Source organism: Coregonus clupeaformis, chromosome 11 (genome assembly GCF_020615455.1).
Source record: "Coregonus clupeaformis isolate EN_2021a chromosome 11, ASM2061545v1, whole genome shotgun sequence".
Classification (NCBI taxonomy): Eukaryota; Metazoa; Chordata; class Actinopteri; order Salmoniformes; family Salmonidae; genus Coregonus; species Coregonus clupeaformis.
In genome coordinates, this window is record NC_059202.1 from 15,078,593 (window position 1) to 15,094,192 (window position 15,600).

At 39.1% G+C, this 15,600-nt stretch overlaps 1 protein-coding gene across 2 annotated transcripts in view; it reads left to right on the forward strand.

Annotated features, from left to right (window-relative positions):
- The window catches only part of plin1 (perilipin 1), a 32,590-nt gene that overhangs the window by 14,233 nt on the left and 2,757 nt on the right, over window positions 1–15,600 (forward strand). For both annotated transcript variants that reach the window (XM_041889908.2, XM_041889907.2), the window contains exons 6-8: window positions 1,558–1,757; window positions 4,842–4,970; window positions 5,598–5,792. In XM_041889908.2, the coding sequence (XP_041745842.2) occupies window positions 1,558–1,757; window positions 4,842–4,970; window positions 5,598–5,792 (524 nt within the window). The remainder of the gene's footprint in view (window positions 1–1,557; window positions 1,758–4,841; window positions 4,971–5,597; window positions 5,793–15,600) is intronic.

Sequence of the window (15,600 nt, forward strand, 5' to 3'; positions counted from 1 at the left end):
TGCAATATTTGCCCATTTATTCTTTTCAAAATTCATCAAGCTCTGTCAAATTGGTTGTTGGTCATTGTTAGACAACCATTTTCAAGTCTTCCCATAGATTTGTAAGCAGATTTAAGTCAAAACTGTAACTCGGCCACTCAGGAACAGTCACTGTCTTCTTGGTAAGCGACTCCAGTTTAGAGTTGGCCTTGTGTTTTAGGTTATTTTCCTGCTGAAAGGTGAATTAATCTCCCAGTGTCTGGTGGAATGCAGACCAAATCAGGTTTTCCTCTAGGGTTTTGTTTGTGCTTAGCTCTGTTCCATTTAATTTTTATCCTGAAAAACTCCCCAGTCCTTAACAATTACAAGCATACCCATAACATGATGCAGCCACCACTATGCTTGAAAAAATGGAGAGTGATACTCAGTAATGTGTTTTTTATTGGATTTGCCCCAAACATAACACTTTGTATTCAGGACAAAAAGTGAATTGCTTAGCTACATTTCTTGCAATATTACTTCAGTGCCTTGTTGCACACATGATGCATGTTTTGTCTTTTTTAAATTCTGTACAGGCTTTCTTCTTTTCACTCTGTCCATTAGGTTAGTATTGTGGAGTAACTACAATGTTGTTCCATCCTCAGTTTTCTCCTTTCACAGCCATTAAACTCTAACTGTTTTAAAGTCACCATTGGCATCATGGTGAAATCCCTGAGCGGTTTCCTTCCTCTCCATAAATTGAGTTAGGAAGGACGCCTGTATCTTTGTAGTGACTGAGTATATTGATACACAATCCAAAGTGTAATGAATAACTTCACCATGCTCAAAGGGATGTTCAATGTCTGCTTTTTTAATTTATACCAATCTACCAATAGGTGCCCTTCTTTGCAAGGCATTGTAAAAACCTCCCTGGTCTTTGTAGTTCAATCTTTGTTTGAAATTCACTGCTCAACTGGGGGACCTTAAAGATAATTGTATGTGTGGGGTACAGAGATGAGGTCGTCATTCAAAAATCATGTTAAACACTATTGCACACTGAGTTAGTCCATGCAACTTATTATGTGACTTGTTAAGCACATTTTTACTCCTGAACTTATTTAGGCTTGCTGTAACAAAGGGGTTAAATAAATATTGACTCAAGACATTACATCTTTTAATTATTTTGTAAAAATGTCAAACATAATTCCACAGGCCAGTGACAGAGAATCTCAATTTAATCTATTTTAAATTCAGGCTGTAACACAACAAAGGTGTGAATACTTTCTGAAGGCACCGTACCACCTTAGGAACTCATGGCCATAAGAGAGAGAGAGTCAGAGGGACCTTCTGCTTACAAGTAATGAACTGCAAAGTTGTCTGTCAGTAAATAAGATACAGTATTTATGTTACAGCTATAAAAGTTTGGATTCTTTAAGTTGTTGCATAAGTTTGTGTTTGCTTTTTCTTAGTGAGGGTCCATCCTTAGTGAGGGTCCATCCTATTTGTCCTTCATCAGAAGTGGTCAGCTAATGATATGTGATGCTTTGAGTTTGAGGTTTTGAGTGAATAAAAAGATACATTTTGTATCTGTTTGTCCAGCCGTTGAGAGCTCTTTATCGGCTGCTTTGTGGGAGCAGGAGTCTGTCAGTGCTCCTGGCCTTCAGCCCAGCTACAGAAGGCTTGGGGCCCTGGCCAGCACAGTGTGTCGACGTGCCTACGATCAGACAGCAGCAAAGCTCCAACGCACCAAGAGTCAAGGTCAGGACCTGTTCACACGCATCTCCGGTGTGTCTCCACTGGTAAGAGCCAGCTGTCCGTTTAGTCTCGGCCCGACACTGTAAATAATCGTGGGGGAATTAAATTAAAACATTTCATATTTTTGCTGATGGGATCTAGATGCGGTGGAATTGGCCAATCAAAATAAAATTGTCAGCCCAATTAGGTACTACACAGTCAGTACAAATAAGGTAAAATTAGTGAATTTTGACCTCTGTTAGCCCAACATAGAGTTGCTGTTGCAGTTATCAGGGAGAGGGAAGGGCATGCCTGTGGAAAGACTCATATGAAATGTATCCCTATTGGTTACAGCCAGCATATTATTTATTTATTTATTTATTTATTTATTTATTTATGGCCAAAATACTGACACAATTCTATCCATCATTTTGACTACTTGATGTGTGGTCATTTATGAAATTAGGTATAATTATTCGGGTTATTACTAGAGTAAATTCATACTCTCTCAGAGGTTATGCCACACACAGTCTAAAACCATAATTCATTACAAATCCCTCTCTGGGAATCATATCAATTACAGTAGTTCTCAATAACATCAGGGGTTACTGGAGTATGGCAGTTGAAATCCCAGCTGAAATAAGCAATGAAGAGAGACCCAAGGAGAGACAGACAACCAGGGATACACAGAGTGTACAAAACATTAGGAACACCTTCCTAATATTGTGTTGCACCCCTTTTGCCCTCAGAACAGCCTCAATTCGTCAGGGCATGGACTCTACAAGGTGTCGAAAGCGTTCCACAGGGATACTGTCCCATGTTGACTCCAATGCTTCCCACAGTTATCAAGTTAGCTGGATGTCCTTGATACACACAGGAAACTGTTGAACGTGAAAAACACAGCAGCGTTGCTGTTCTTGACACACTCAAACCGGTGTGCCTGGCACCTACTACCATACCCCGTTCAAAGGCACTTAAATATTTTGTCTTGCCCATTCACCCTCTAAATGGCACACATACAGTACCAGTCAAATTTTGGACACACCTTCTCATTCAATAGTAAAAATAAAGAAAAACCCTTGAATGAGTAGGTGTGTCCAAACCTTTGACTGGTACTGTACACAATCCATGTATCAATTGTCTCAAGGCTTAAAAGTTATTCTTTAACCGGTCTCTTCCCCTACATCTACACTAACTGAAGTGGATTTAACAGGTGACGTCAATAGGGGATCATAGCTTTCACCTGGTCAGTCTGTCATGGAAAGAGCAGGTGTTCCTAATGTTTTGTACACTCTGTATATCCAGTGTGTACAGCTTTAGCAATTAGGCCTACAGGGATTGGTATTTTTCACTCTTTGCATCACTTTGCTTTTAAAAGTAAAATAATTAGTCTAATTCAAAATGCCTGTAATTAACATGACACAATAGCTCAATATACAGCACACAATTGAATTGAATGTACTTGAAACCTTGAGCTTATGTTACCCCGTTGAGTTTTGATATCTACTGAAACTGTAGATATTTTTGGTTGCAGTGACTGTACTCCCCTTGGTGTAGAATTGTTACCTTTTTACACACAGATGAATTAAATGTAGCAGATGGGCCTTCTATTTTGATGTATTTATTGCAGTTGTTTTAGTTACTTTAGCTTGAACCATAGATCACTTTTTGACAGCATCCCTTTTGATTTTTTGGGAGAAGTGGTCGAAGGGACCTTTTTGTACCGGAATGCCTAAACATTCAGAAGATGGAGGTGCTCAAAGTTGACCCATATTGCATACCCCACCATATTATGAGACATCCATGTCATCACTGTAAAAGATAAACGGTTGAGTTTGATATTTTTCAAACAGGTAACAAACAGGGTTTGAATATTTTTTTAAATACAAATTTGGTAAATGTTTTACTGTTTTTAATGTCAGTTATCTACAAATGTGTAAACTCCACCTTTGACATCATCTGAGGTTTTTGTGTTGTACCCGCCATCGGTTGAGAAGCAACATGCTCTTGAATACAGGGTGGGTGTCATTTCAATCATAGAAATAGAATGGACCTATCCCAATTTAGCTGTTACACAATTTACCTTTAGTAAATTCTATTTACTTCCACAAAGATGTCATCTTAAATGTTTGTCTATTCTATATGTCTATGGTTTCCTATAGAGGATTGACTGTCTAATTTAAAACAACAGATACTCCCATTGAAGTCAACATTCTGATGTGTGGACCTCCAACCATCTTTGTGGTACCATTTGAAAGTGTAATAAAAAGCATGAGCTAGTGCACACCCAAAAAAGTTGCTAGAGGTGCTGACTAACGGCAAGTAAACTATAGGCTATAAAAAATATATAGTCTCACACACTATACACAAGATCCCAGTAATTTGAAAGTTGACATTTTACATTTTATTCCCATTTTAGTACATTTAATAGCCAAATCATGAACCCCTTCCCCCCTAAAAAGAAAATGTAATAATGTTTATTTAAAAAACAATGTTCAGGACCTTATTTTAAAAAATGCCAACCCTGTTTGTATGCTTTTAAATAATATCAATCTCAACCACTTATCTTTTCCAGTGACGAAGAAATTGATGTTTCATAGTATGGTGGGGAATGCAAAATTGGTCAACTTTGAGAACCTTTTTATCTCTTGAGTGTTTTGGCATTCAGGTAAAAAAAAAAGTCACTTTCTGAGCACTTCTACAATGGGCAAATATGTATGGAAGGTTTTATTCAAATCAAAAGGGGTGCTGTCAAAGTGATTGAATTCAAATGGTTTTACCCAGATGTGTTTGAGAATGGATGTACACCGGATGGTGGTCCAAGACGATACAATTTAGTGTCCTTGTGTCTGATGTCAGCCAATAAATGCAAAAGCTTAGCGCTTTTGAAAGGACATTCTCACAGTTGTGGGTTTGATAAGGCTTACAATAGTTCTAGATACTACTCTAACTATTATAAACAATCGACTGAAACAGTGTGCAAGGCAAATTATTTTATTGACTCCTCTTTCATAATGATAGAGAAACTTCTAAAAAATGACTTGTTACTGAGTATCATTTTATTACTGTAACTAACATTTTTATTTTTATTTTGCAAAGATGTTGTTATGGATAAACATTGACTTTGAAAATGTACTGTTCCCTGCCAGGCTGGCTATGCCATGAAGAACCTTGAGGCCGTGGGAACAGTGGGCCTGTTCTTTCAGAGCTCAGTGATGGGATTCTTCAGTTGGGAGGAGGAGCAGAGAGACAAAGAGACACAAGCAGAGTTTCAGAAGGTTATGAACCCTTACATCATACCAGCCTTAGAGCAGGTCTCAAACATAATGCACCTCACCATCTTTTTATATTTTTAAATAGTAATTTAGGTCATTTCATTATTGTCATTAGAGGATGTTTTACTGTAAACAGTCTTTGCTCCCTCTGTGCTACATTATTTCTCTAGATTGATGTGGTCATGTCTGCCCCACTCAGGGATGCCTAAAATAGTCTCCCAATGGGACCCTTGATGTACCTCATGGTATTCTCAGAAAATGTAATCAAATAATGTACATTCTTAACATTCAGCTCACATTCCCTGCGACTCCCCCTACTGAAGTATAATTTAGGGAGTGGATATCGGATAAAGAAATCTGAAGTGCTATTTCACAACATACAGGCTCCGGCCTCTAGGGTCAACCTGGGAGACAGCCAAGACTGTAAAGAAAATACACATATGTACAGCATATGTTTTACTGTATGTTGTACTTTTTATGTTGATTTACTGCTCAGAAAAGGCTGCCTGGTTAGCAGAGTAGAATGAGCCACACCATGTGAGTAGGTGGTGTTGTTGTATGGTAAGAATGGTTCAGATACAATGAAATTAAATGCTCACCTTGTATTACCTTCGTGTCCCTGTGTTTCAGAGTGGTGGTGGGCTGCATCACCTGGTGAGTGGCCTTGGTTATCAACTGCAGAATAACTATGTGTCAGTGGTGTCCAGTGTGAAGAGTGCCCCTCAGACCACCTTTGGCTTGGCTAAGAATGGGTTGGGTGCCCTGTTTGAGACCGTGGGCAGCGCCCGGGAGCATGTGGTGAACAGCATCTCCTATTATGTTATGGTGAGTCACTCCGTCATCCCTGCCATCCCCTGATTTGATTTGGCCGCTCACGTGCATTGATCGGTCTGGCTTACCCTTCACGTGAACCCCTCACGTGGGGAAGGAAGGGTGCTGCTCCATCCCCCAACCCAATCATCCATTATCTGTGTGATCGTAACATCAGCTCAGCTCTTCAGAGAGGGCCGTATCACATACTGTAGGACGTAATCAGATCACAAACTGATGTCTATATTCTGGGGCTGCCTGTAGTGAGTGGTTAGTGTGCTCTATATGGCCAAGTGACTACATCTTGGACAGGATTTTAGTGTGTACACATTTCCTATTGCATATGTGACTCGTTTCAGGAAAGTAGGCGTATGTTGCACGTCACTACTTCACAGGAGAGCTATTTGAACGTAAACTTTATTTGTTTTATCAAAATGCGTTTTTTGGCAGAAATGCCTTCTGGAACGTGAACTTTCATGTGCCTTAAGTACAAACTTGTATGCCATCTGTAAATACGAATAAAATTGTTAAATTACGAGCCTAGTTGGTTTAGTCACAGAAAAAGACAGCAACTTTCCCGCCAACCATGATTGGCTGAGATAATGAGTGGGCTGGACATTTCGAGAGATGAGTTCAGATTGGTCTGCCATGTAGCATGCTTCTGTCTATAATATGAGTGGGTCAGTATGTTTAGGTAATCCTTTCTAACGTGGCTTATTTGAAAGATATTACATAGTAGAACTGCATAAGTGTTGCTCTCCACTTTCTGGAGGACCGAGTTTTGAAATCAGTGGAATTAGTATGATAGCTAAGGAGATGGAGAAAATTCTGCAGTTTGATTGCAAATATGCAGACGGTGTTGGAAAGAGAACACACAGAAGACTGTTGTAAAACACCTGTCTCCCGGATTACATCTTCAAACTAAGGGCAACAATGGCATCCGTGACAGAGAGGGAGAAGCGTCTATCCATGTATGCGGGTAAGAGTCTAGCTAGCTACATTTTCAGATATTACACGTTTCTAATTTTGTCATAAAGTCGTTTTCATTTCAAATTAAAGTGTACTGTTAGCTGGTTACCTGGCTGGCTAGCAAGCTAATGTTACGTGTATGATCTGTGTAGTAATATTATTCGTATCCCAGAGCCATTTGCATTGCTAGTTATAGCCTAAAGTTAGCTAACTAACATTGAACCTGGTTGGTTAGCTACCTGCAGATTTATGCAGGGTAGTAATGTTATGCGTTGTGATTATGGTTCATTGCTTAGCTAGCTAGCTACATGTCTAAACAAAAGACTCCACTATGCAAGTAACAATTTCAATAGAATGTTTATGATGTCACTGCGACAACTGTCGATAGACATAGCTGGTAAATTCGCTCTGGCTATCTACTCCGATTTCAGAGCACTCTCGTCTGAGTGTGCCAGAGCACAGAATAACTGACAAATTTACGTGCGCTCAACACCCATTGAATATGGTCGGTGTCAGTAACCGTTGGCAAAAAAGCGTAGTTAAATTGTTGCCAGCAGCACAGTTGCAGGCACCAACGCTCTGGAAAATATAAAAACAGCCTAACCAGCTCTGCTAGGGCGAGTAAAATGGTCAGTGAGCTGTTCTCTCATTTGTGTCTGGAAGTAGCTAGCAAGCTAGCCAACGTTAACCAGTTAGCTTGGGGGCTTGACTGCTATTGTTAGGTCAGAATGCTCCAATCAACCCTACTTTTCGGCCAGAGAGTCCAGTGTGCGCTCTGAACGCTCCGAGAGCGAAATGCTCTGAATTTACTAACGGCCAATCTGACAACGCTCTGAGTTTACGAGCGCCCAGAGCACCCTCTGGCACTCCAGATGAAATTTACAAACTCACCCGTAGTATAAGCCAATCTTTAGTCTTGAAATCTTTAGTGGTTTAGTGCATAGCCTCACATGTGAATCCTTAAAGAGATGGGTGGGGCTAAAGCTTAAAAGGTGTGAACGATGGTGAATGGGTGTAGACGAGGAGCTCTCCAGAATGTACCAAAACATTCAAGGACCATTTTCTCAAAAGTGCGGTAACAAGTTGATCAACTTTCAAAGCAGAATTACTTTCCCATTGTTCCTCAACTGTAGTGTATGGTATACAATTTTCTAGCTCTGAGTCTCTACTTTTATCCTATGTAAAAAACACAATTTCAAATTTTGCTACGTAAGACCAAATTGAGCCGGTTTATGGGGACAGTTGACCACTGGCACAAGTGCTTGATGTTTTCTTCTAATTCATAGTTTTTGTATGTAAACTAAGGGAACATTTTGTTCAGAGTGGCCCCACTACAGGCATAATATCAACAATCTGCAGTGTCTTTATAGACGCTTAGGGAATATGCCCTCCCTGGAGAAGCCTTAACAAAGCTTAATTTCAGATACTCTTCTTATTTAGTGATGTCAGTGTTTCCCCTATATATTAATTTAGCAGCGTTGGGCTAAATCGTCTATATATATATATATATATATATACTGTACTACTACCGTTCAAAAGTTTGGGGTCACTTAGAAATGTCCTTGTTTTTGAAAGAAAAGCAATTTTTTTGGCCATTTTTAAAATAACATCAAATTGATCAGAAATGCAGTGTACACACTGTTAATGTTGTAAATGGCTATTGTAGCTGGAAACGGCTGATTTGTAATGGAATATCTACATAGGTGTACAGAGGCCCATTATCAGCAACCATCAGTCCTGTGTTCCAATGGCACGTTGTGTTGGCTAATCCAAGTTTATAATTTTAAAATGGTAATTGATCATTAGAAAACCCTCGTTACATGTATAAAAGACACCTGGGAGCCAGAAATCTTTCTGATTGAGAGGGGGTCAAATACTTATTTCCCTCATTAAAATGCAAATCAATTTATAACATTTTTGACATGCGTTTTTCTGGATTTTTTTGTTGTTATTCTGTCTCTCACTGTTCAAATAAACCTACCATTAAAATTATAGACTGATCATTTCTTTGTCAGTGGGCAAAAGTACAACATCAGCAGGGGATCAAATACTTTTTTCCCTCACTGTATATATGCAATAAAATGCAAATGAATTACTTAAAAATCATACAGTGTGATTTTCTGGATTTTTGTTTTAGATTCCGTCTCTCACAGTTGAAGGGTACCTATGATAAAAATTACAGACCTCTACATGATTTGTAAGTAGGAAAACCTGCAAAATCGGCAGTGTATCAAATACTTGTTCTCCCCACTGTATATATATACAGTGCCTTCAGAAAGCATTCACACGCATTGACTTTTTCCAAATGTTGGTCCTTTTCAGCCTGAATTGTAAATTGATTTTTTTTTTTACTGGCCTACACACACAATACCCCATAATGTCAAAGTGGAATAATTTTGTACAATTCTTTTAAACAAATTAATTAAAATTGAACATCTTAAATGTCTTGAGTCAATAAGTATTCAACTCCTTTGTTATGTCAAGCCTAAATAAGTTCAGGAGTAAAAGTTTGCTTAACAAGTCACATAATAAGTAGTATGGACTTAGATTCAACCACAAAGACCAGGGAGGTTTTCCAATGCCTCACAAAGAAGGGCATCTATTGGTAGATGGGTAAATATATTTAAAAAATAGATATTGAATATCCCTTTGAGCACGGTGAAGTTTTTAATTACACTTTAGATGGTGCATCAATACACATCCTTCCTAACTCAGTTGCCGTAGAGGAAGGAAACCGCTCAGGGATTTCACCATGAGGCCAAGGGTTACTTTAAAACAATCGCAGAGTTTAATGGCTGTGATAAGAGAACTGCAGATGTATCGACAACATTGTAGTTACTCCACAATACTAACCTAATTGAGAGTGAACAGAAGGAAGCCTGTACAGAATAAAATATATTCCAAAACATGCATCCTGTTTGCAACAAGGCACTAAAGTAATACTGCAAAAAATGTGGCAAAGCATTTAACTTCTTGTCCTGAAAACAAAGTGTTATATTTGGTGCAAATCCAATCCAATACATTAATGAGTACCACTCTCAGGATTTCCAAGCAGAGTGGTGGCTGCATTATGTAATGGGTATGCTTTCAATCGTTAAGGACTGGGGAGTTTTTCAGGATAAAAAATAAGTGGAATGGAAAACCTGGTTAAGTCTGATTACCACCAGACACTGGGAGCATGACAATACCCTAAAACCTAGATATAGATATATTTATATTATTTTGAAGTATAATTTTCAAGATGCCAAAAAAAATTGGTTTAAACTTAAATGACTAAAACCAGATATGAAGTATGTAGAAAAGAAAATGGAGCAATATATATATATATCATATATATATATATATATATATATATATATATATATATATATATATATATATATATATATATATATATATATATATATATCTCCATCCATGAAATATGTCTCTGCATTCACAGTATCAGGACAAATAGCTGACTACATTTAAACACATCATTGTCTTTTTAAGTAGTTTTGGTAGGTAATGTGATCAGAGGGAAAGGATTTCATGGTCAAAGCCAGGTCTCTTGTCATTTACTACTTACGCAAGAGTTGTGTGCACGTGTGTGTGTGCACGACTGCGCATGCGTGTGTGTGTGCGGACATATGTGCATGAGTGTGTGTGCATGTGTAATCTCCTCAGATCTCTGTGCAGTGCAGCCAGGCAGAGGCCTGACCCTGCCGTGTGTTCTGCTGCCTGTGTAAAAGCCCTCATTTATCAACCTGTGCAGAGAGAGATGGCTTACAGAGATGTCACAATACAGTGTAACGCTCACTGACAGACAGCTCCAGACCAGAGGCCTCCTGTCACCTGACTAAGAGAAAGCTTAGATTATTTCGCAAGAAACAGAATAACTGAAACCCAAACGAGTGGAATCTTTTCTTTTTATCTTGATTGATGCTAGACAAAAAGGACTGCCAGTGTAAAGATTGTCATGGTGCTTGCTTAGCGAGTACCGCTTCCTCCTGATTCAGCTCACACTGAGGCTCGAACCCAGGACCTCTGCTTTGCTAACATGTGACCACCCTACCGAAGCATCTTACCAGTGACGCAATGTGAAAAGCTAGCTATTCAGCGGCGCAAGTGGGAACAATTCATGAAATCATGCAGTGTTACTGAAATAAATGGACTAGCAGTGAAAGTACTCTGCATAGTGAATTTTCACCCCTAAGCAGCAGAAAGGGAGGGGAGGAGGATTATGGGTACCAGCACCCTCAGTGTCAGACTGTCTGACTGCCTGGCCAGAATAGGAAGGTCATAGTGGGTGTGCAGCCAGTGCACTTGAGGAGAGCATGTCTGCAGGGGGCCTTAATACTCTGCTGGGGAGTTCAGGAATTGCAAAGGGATATTGGATCGCTGGCATTTTTGAACAATTAACACATTTCTTCAGGTTTTTCTTTAGCAAAAAGGTCCACTTAGCCTTAACAGTTTTATAGTTCACACATTCCAGACCCCCTGCTGACCATCGTAACTCCTTTATTGGGAGATTGAAAATCACTGTCAGGACAGGTTGGCATACAATGCTTTAATGTTGGACTCAGCAGGGAATTTTGATTGCACTCTATGAGATGTGGCCTAATAAACCTCTGGCTAGTCTGTTATATAATGTTATACATATTAAAGTAATATTTTTTTTTAACCCTAGAATTTTGAGAATGCACTAATCTCTTAGCTAAGAGGTTCATCTAGCTAGTGGTTAGACGGTAGTTATTTATTTTTTTACACTGTATGGCTCCTGTATTGGAGGATTGTGAGTAACCTCAATGTTGTCTCAATGGCACATTTACACACTCACTCATAAATTCCACCCTCTATTATATTTTTTTGTCAAATTTTATTGTCTGAGGGAATTTATTGTCTGAGGGAATTGATCAGCTGTGGCTTAGGAAAATGTGCTATGACGACAAGCATGGAGAAAATACCCATTTACCTCCTGTGACATTGCCATTGACCCTCTAAATCTGTGGAGCGAACAGGTGACCAAAAACTCAACACGAACTCAACACAGACACAACACAGTCAGAACTAGATGCTTTGTGTCAGCTGTGGAACAGAAAATGTACAACCAAGTAAATTTTTATTTAATTACAAAAGACAGCACTTATCTAATCCAAATATGTACCATGTGCCAGGCCAGCTTGACAGTGATATGTCATATTTTATCATGCCTTTACTGGGTATGTACATAGGGTCATAATTCTTTAGAAATTTCAGATGACGCAAGACTTGACATTGATGTACAGTGCCTTCAGAAAGTATTCAGACAAACAAAGAGGTGTAATAGGTTCGAACTCAAAAAGATGTTGCATAAAGCTTACTTCATTATTCAATGTTTTAAATGTTTTACTGCATCAGGGATAGCGTACACAGACGTTGCAGCTTTACAGCCTTCTTCAGTGTGTAGGTACAATTTTCTTTAATTCAAAACAGCATTTGTAATGAACAACAGATGAGCAGCAGGTGCTTCTAATCAGGGTTGCCACTCATCTGCCAATCAGGGACATGGCCCCTCTGGTCTACCTGTATACAAATGAGTCACAAAAAGATACAGAATTATAGGGTATGGGAGCAGGCATGAAGGGCAACTCACAAATCAGTCGCCCCAGGTGTCCGCTCACCTAAATACATCACATCAATTCATGAGAGAGCCCACAACATAGGACATCAGGCAAAGCCGTTCATAAATATGTGGGGCCAACTCAGAAACGATATGCAAAATCTGATATGGACAGTGTTCTTGTATAACAGTATAAATGTGGCTTATAGGAAGAAGGTGAAATCTAATTCTTTGTTTAAACCGTGTGGAGATACAGAATTTAATTTATATATACACAACACTTCTCTTTGGAGTAATTTGTTGTCATAGTCACCTTCTCTATGTGGTGGATGAACTTTTTCAATGCCGACGCAATGTAATTCATTAATATAACTATTTTGTTCTATAAAGTGTCTTACAACTGGCGAGGTGATATCTTTACGTCTAATAGTGGATTTATGTTTTCCAAGACGTCCTTTCAAGGCGTGGAATGTTTTTCCAATATAAATCTTATTACAAGAACACCAACATATAAATAACTAATTTTTAGTAGTGCAAGTTATACAGGACTTTATCTCATAGGTCCTAGATGTCTGAAGGTATACAAAGTTAGAACATTTCCTTATGGTGCTACAAGAGGTACAATATCTACAAGGGAAGCATCCTTTTATGAATGCCTCTTCTCTCTATGACCACATCTGATTTAACTAATGTGTTTGATAGATTTCTTGATCGTTTATAGGTGAATAAAGGTGGATTCTGGAAAGCAGAATTTAAAGAGGAGTCTGATGATAATATGTGCCAATGTTTATTGACAATAGACTTGATGCCATTTACGGCTATCATTGAAAGCAAGTATCTACGGTGCATTTGCAAAGTATTCAGACCCCTTGACTTTTTCCACATTTTGTTACGTTACAGCCTTATTCTAAAATTGATTAAATTGTTTTTGTCTCTCATCAATCTACACACAACACCCCATAATGACAAAGCAAAAACTGGTTTTATAAAACTGAAATGTTACATTTACATAAGTATTCAGACCCTTTACTCAGTACTTTGTTGAAGCAACTTTGGCAGCGATTACAGCCTTGAGTCTTCTTGGGTATGATGCTATAAGCTTGGCACACCTCCATTCTTCTCTGCAGATCCTCTCAAGCTCTGTCAGGTTGGATGGGGAGCGTTTCTGCACAGCTATTTTCAGGTCCCTCCAGAGATGTTCGATCGGATTCAACTCCGGGCTCTGGCTGGGCCACTAAAGGATATTCAGAGACTTGTCCCAAAGCCACTCCTGCGTTGTCTTGGTTGTGTGCTTAGGGTCGTTGTCCTGTTGGAAGGTGAACCTTCGCCCCAGTCTGAGGTCCTGACCGCTCTGGAGCAGGTTTTCATAAGGATCTCTCTGTACTTTGCTCCGTTCAACTTTCCCTCGATCCTGACTAGTCTCACAGTCCCTGCCGCTGAAAAATATCCCCAAAGCATGATGCCGCCACCACTATGCTTCACCGTAGGAATGGTGCCAGGTTTCCTCCAGATGTGACGCTTGGCATTCAGGCCAAAGAGTTCAATCTTGGTTTCATCAGACCAGATAATCTTGTTTCTTATGTTCTGAGAGTCTTTAGGTGCCTTTTGGCAAACTCCAAGCGGGCTGTCGTGCCTTTTACTTAGGAGTGGCTTCCGTCTGGCCACTCTACCATAAAGGCCTGATTGGTGGAGTGCTACGGAGATGGTTGTCCTTCTGGAAGGTTCTCCCATCTCTACAGAGGAACTTTGGAGCTCTGTCAGAGTGACCATCGGGTTCTTGGTCACCTCCCTGACCAAGGCCCTTCTCCCCTGATTGCTCAGTTTGGCCAGGCGGCCAGCTCTAGGAAGAGTCTTGGTGGTTCCAAACTTCTTCCATTTAAGAATGATGGAGGCCACTGTGTTATTGGGGCCCTTCAATGCTGCAGACATTGTTTGGTACCCTTCCCCAGATCTGTGACTCGACACAATCCTGTCTCGGAGCTCTACGGGCAATTCCTTCGACCACATGGCTTGGTTTTTGCTCTGACATGCACTGTCAACTGTGGGACCTTATATAGACAGGTGTGTGTGCCTTTCCAAATTATGTCCAATCAATTTAATTTACCACAGATGGACTCAAATCAAGTTGTAGAAACATCTCAAGGATGATCAACGGAAACGGGATGTACCTGAATGCAATTTTGAGCCTCATAGCAAAGGGTCTGAATACTTATGTAAATAAGGTATTTCTGTTTTTTATTTTGTATACATTTGCAAAGAAATCTAAACCTGTTTTCGCTTCGTCATTGTGGGGTATTGTGTGTAGATTGATGAGGAAAATGTTATATTTTATCCATTTTAGAATAAGGCTGTAACTTAACAAAATGTGGAAAAATCAAGGGATCGGAATACTTTCCTAAGCCACTGTAGTTTACAGAAAATAGTTTTTCTGTTTTTGTTGGGATTTATTAAGTAACTGGCTTCTGTTCAAGCTTTCAACTTGTTTTTGAGCTTTATCAAGCCAGGTATTGGGGTATCCTCTCAAGCGAAATCGCTCAAGGAGAGAATTTGATTGTCTATCATATTCTTCCTCTGTCACACAGTTGCGACACAGTCTATGAAGTTGGCTTACTGGTAAACTTCCCCCTTTTTAGGGGGAGAGGGTGATAACTATCAGCTGTCAATCTATAGTATTTTTATCTGTAGGTCTGTAGGTTTCTTAGATGTATCAAGTACATCTAAGAAATGTATAGAGTTATTTTCCATAGTGAAGGAAATTGATTGTTAATGTAATTAAGAAATTCATTTAATTTTGGAACCTGTCCACATCATAAAGCAATCGTCTATATAGCGAGTCCAATATATAACATGATCTTTGTAAGGATTATTATCATAAATAAAATCCAATTCGAATTTCCCAATAAATAGTTTTGGATATTGATCAAATAAGATTTTTTTGTTTTAGTAAGCAGTAGTTGTGCAAGCTCAATTATATATAATGTGTAGGCACATCGCTTAAGTGGTTGTTGAGGAAGAATTTGAGGGCCTCCAAACCTCCATCATTTGCGATATTGGTATGTAGCGATGAGACATCAAGAGTGACTAACCAATCTCCTTCACTAATAACTGGTATATTTTGTAGTTTATTTCGAAAATCTGTGGTGTCTTTTAAATAAGATGGCAACTGTTTGACTAATGGATAAATGTGAAAGTCCACATAACGAGACAGTTTTTGTGTTAGGGAGCCAATACCTGAAAGGATAGGTGTTAATGTGGTTGATTTGTGAACCTTAA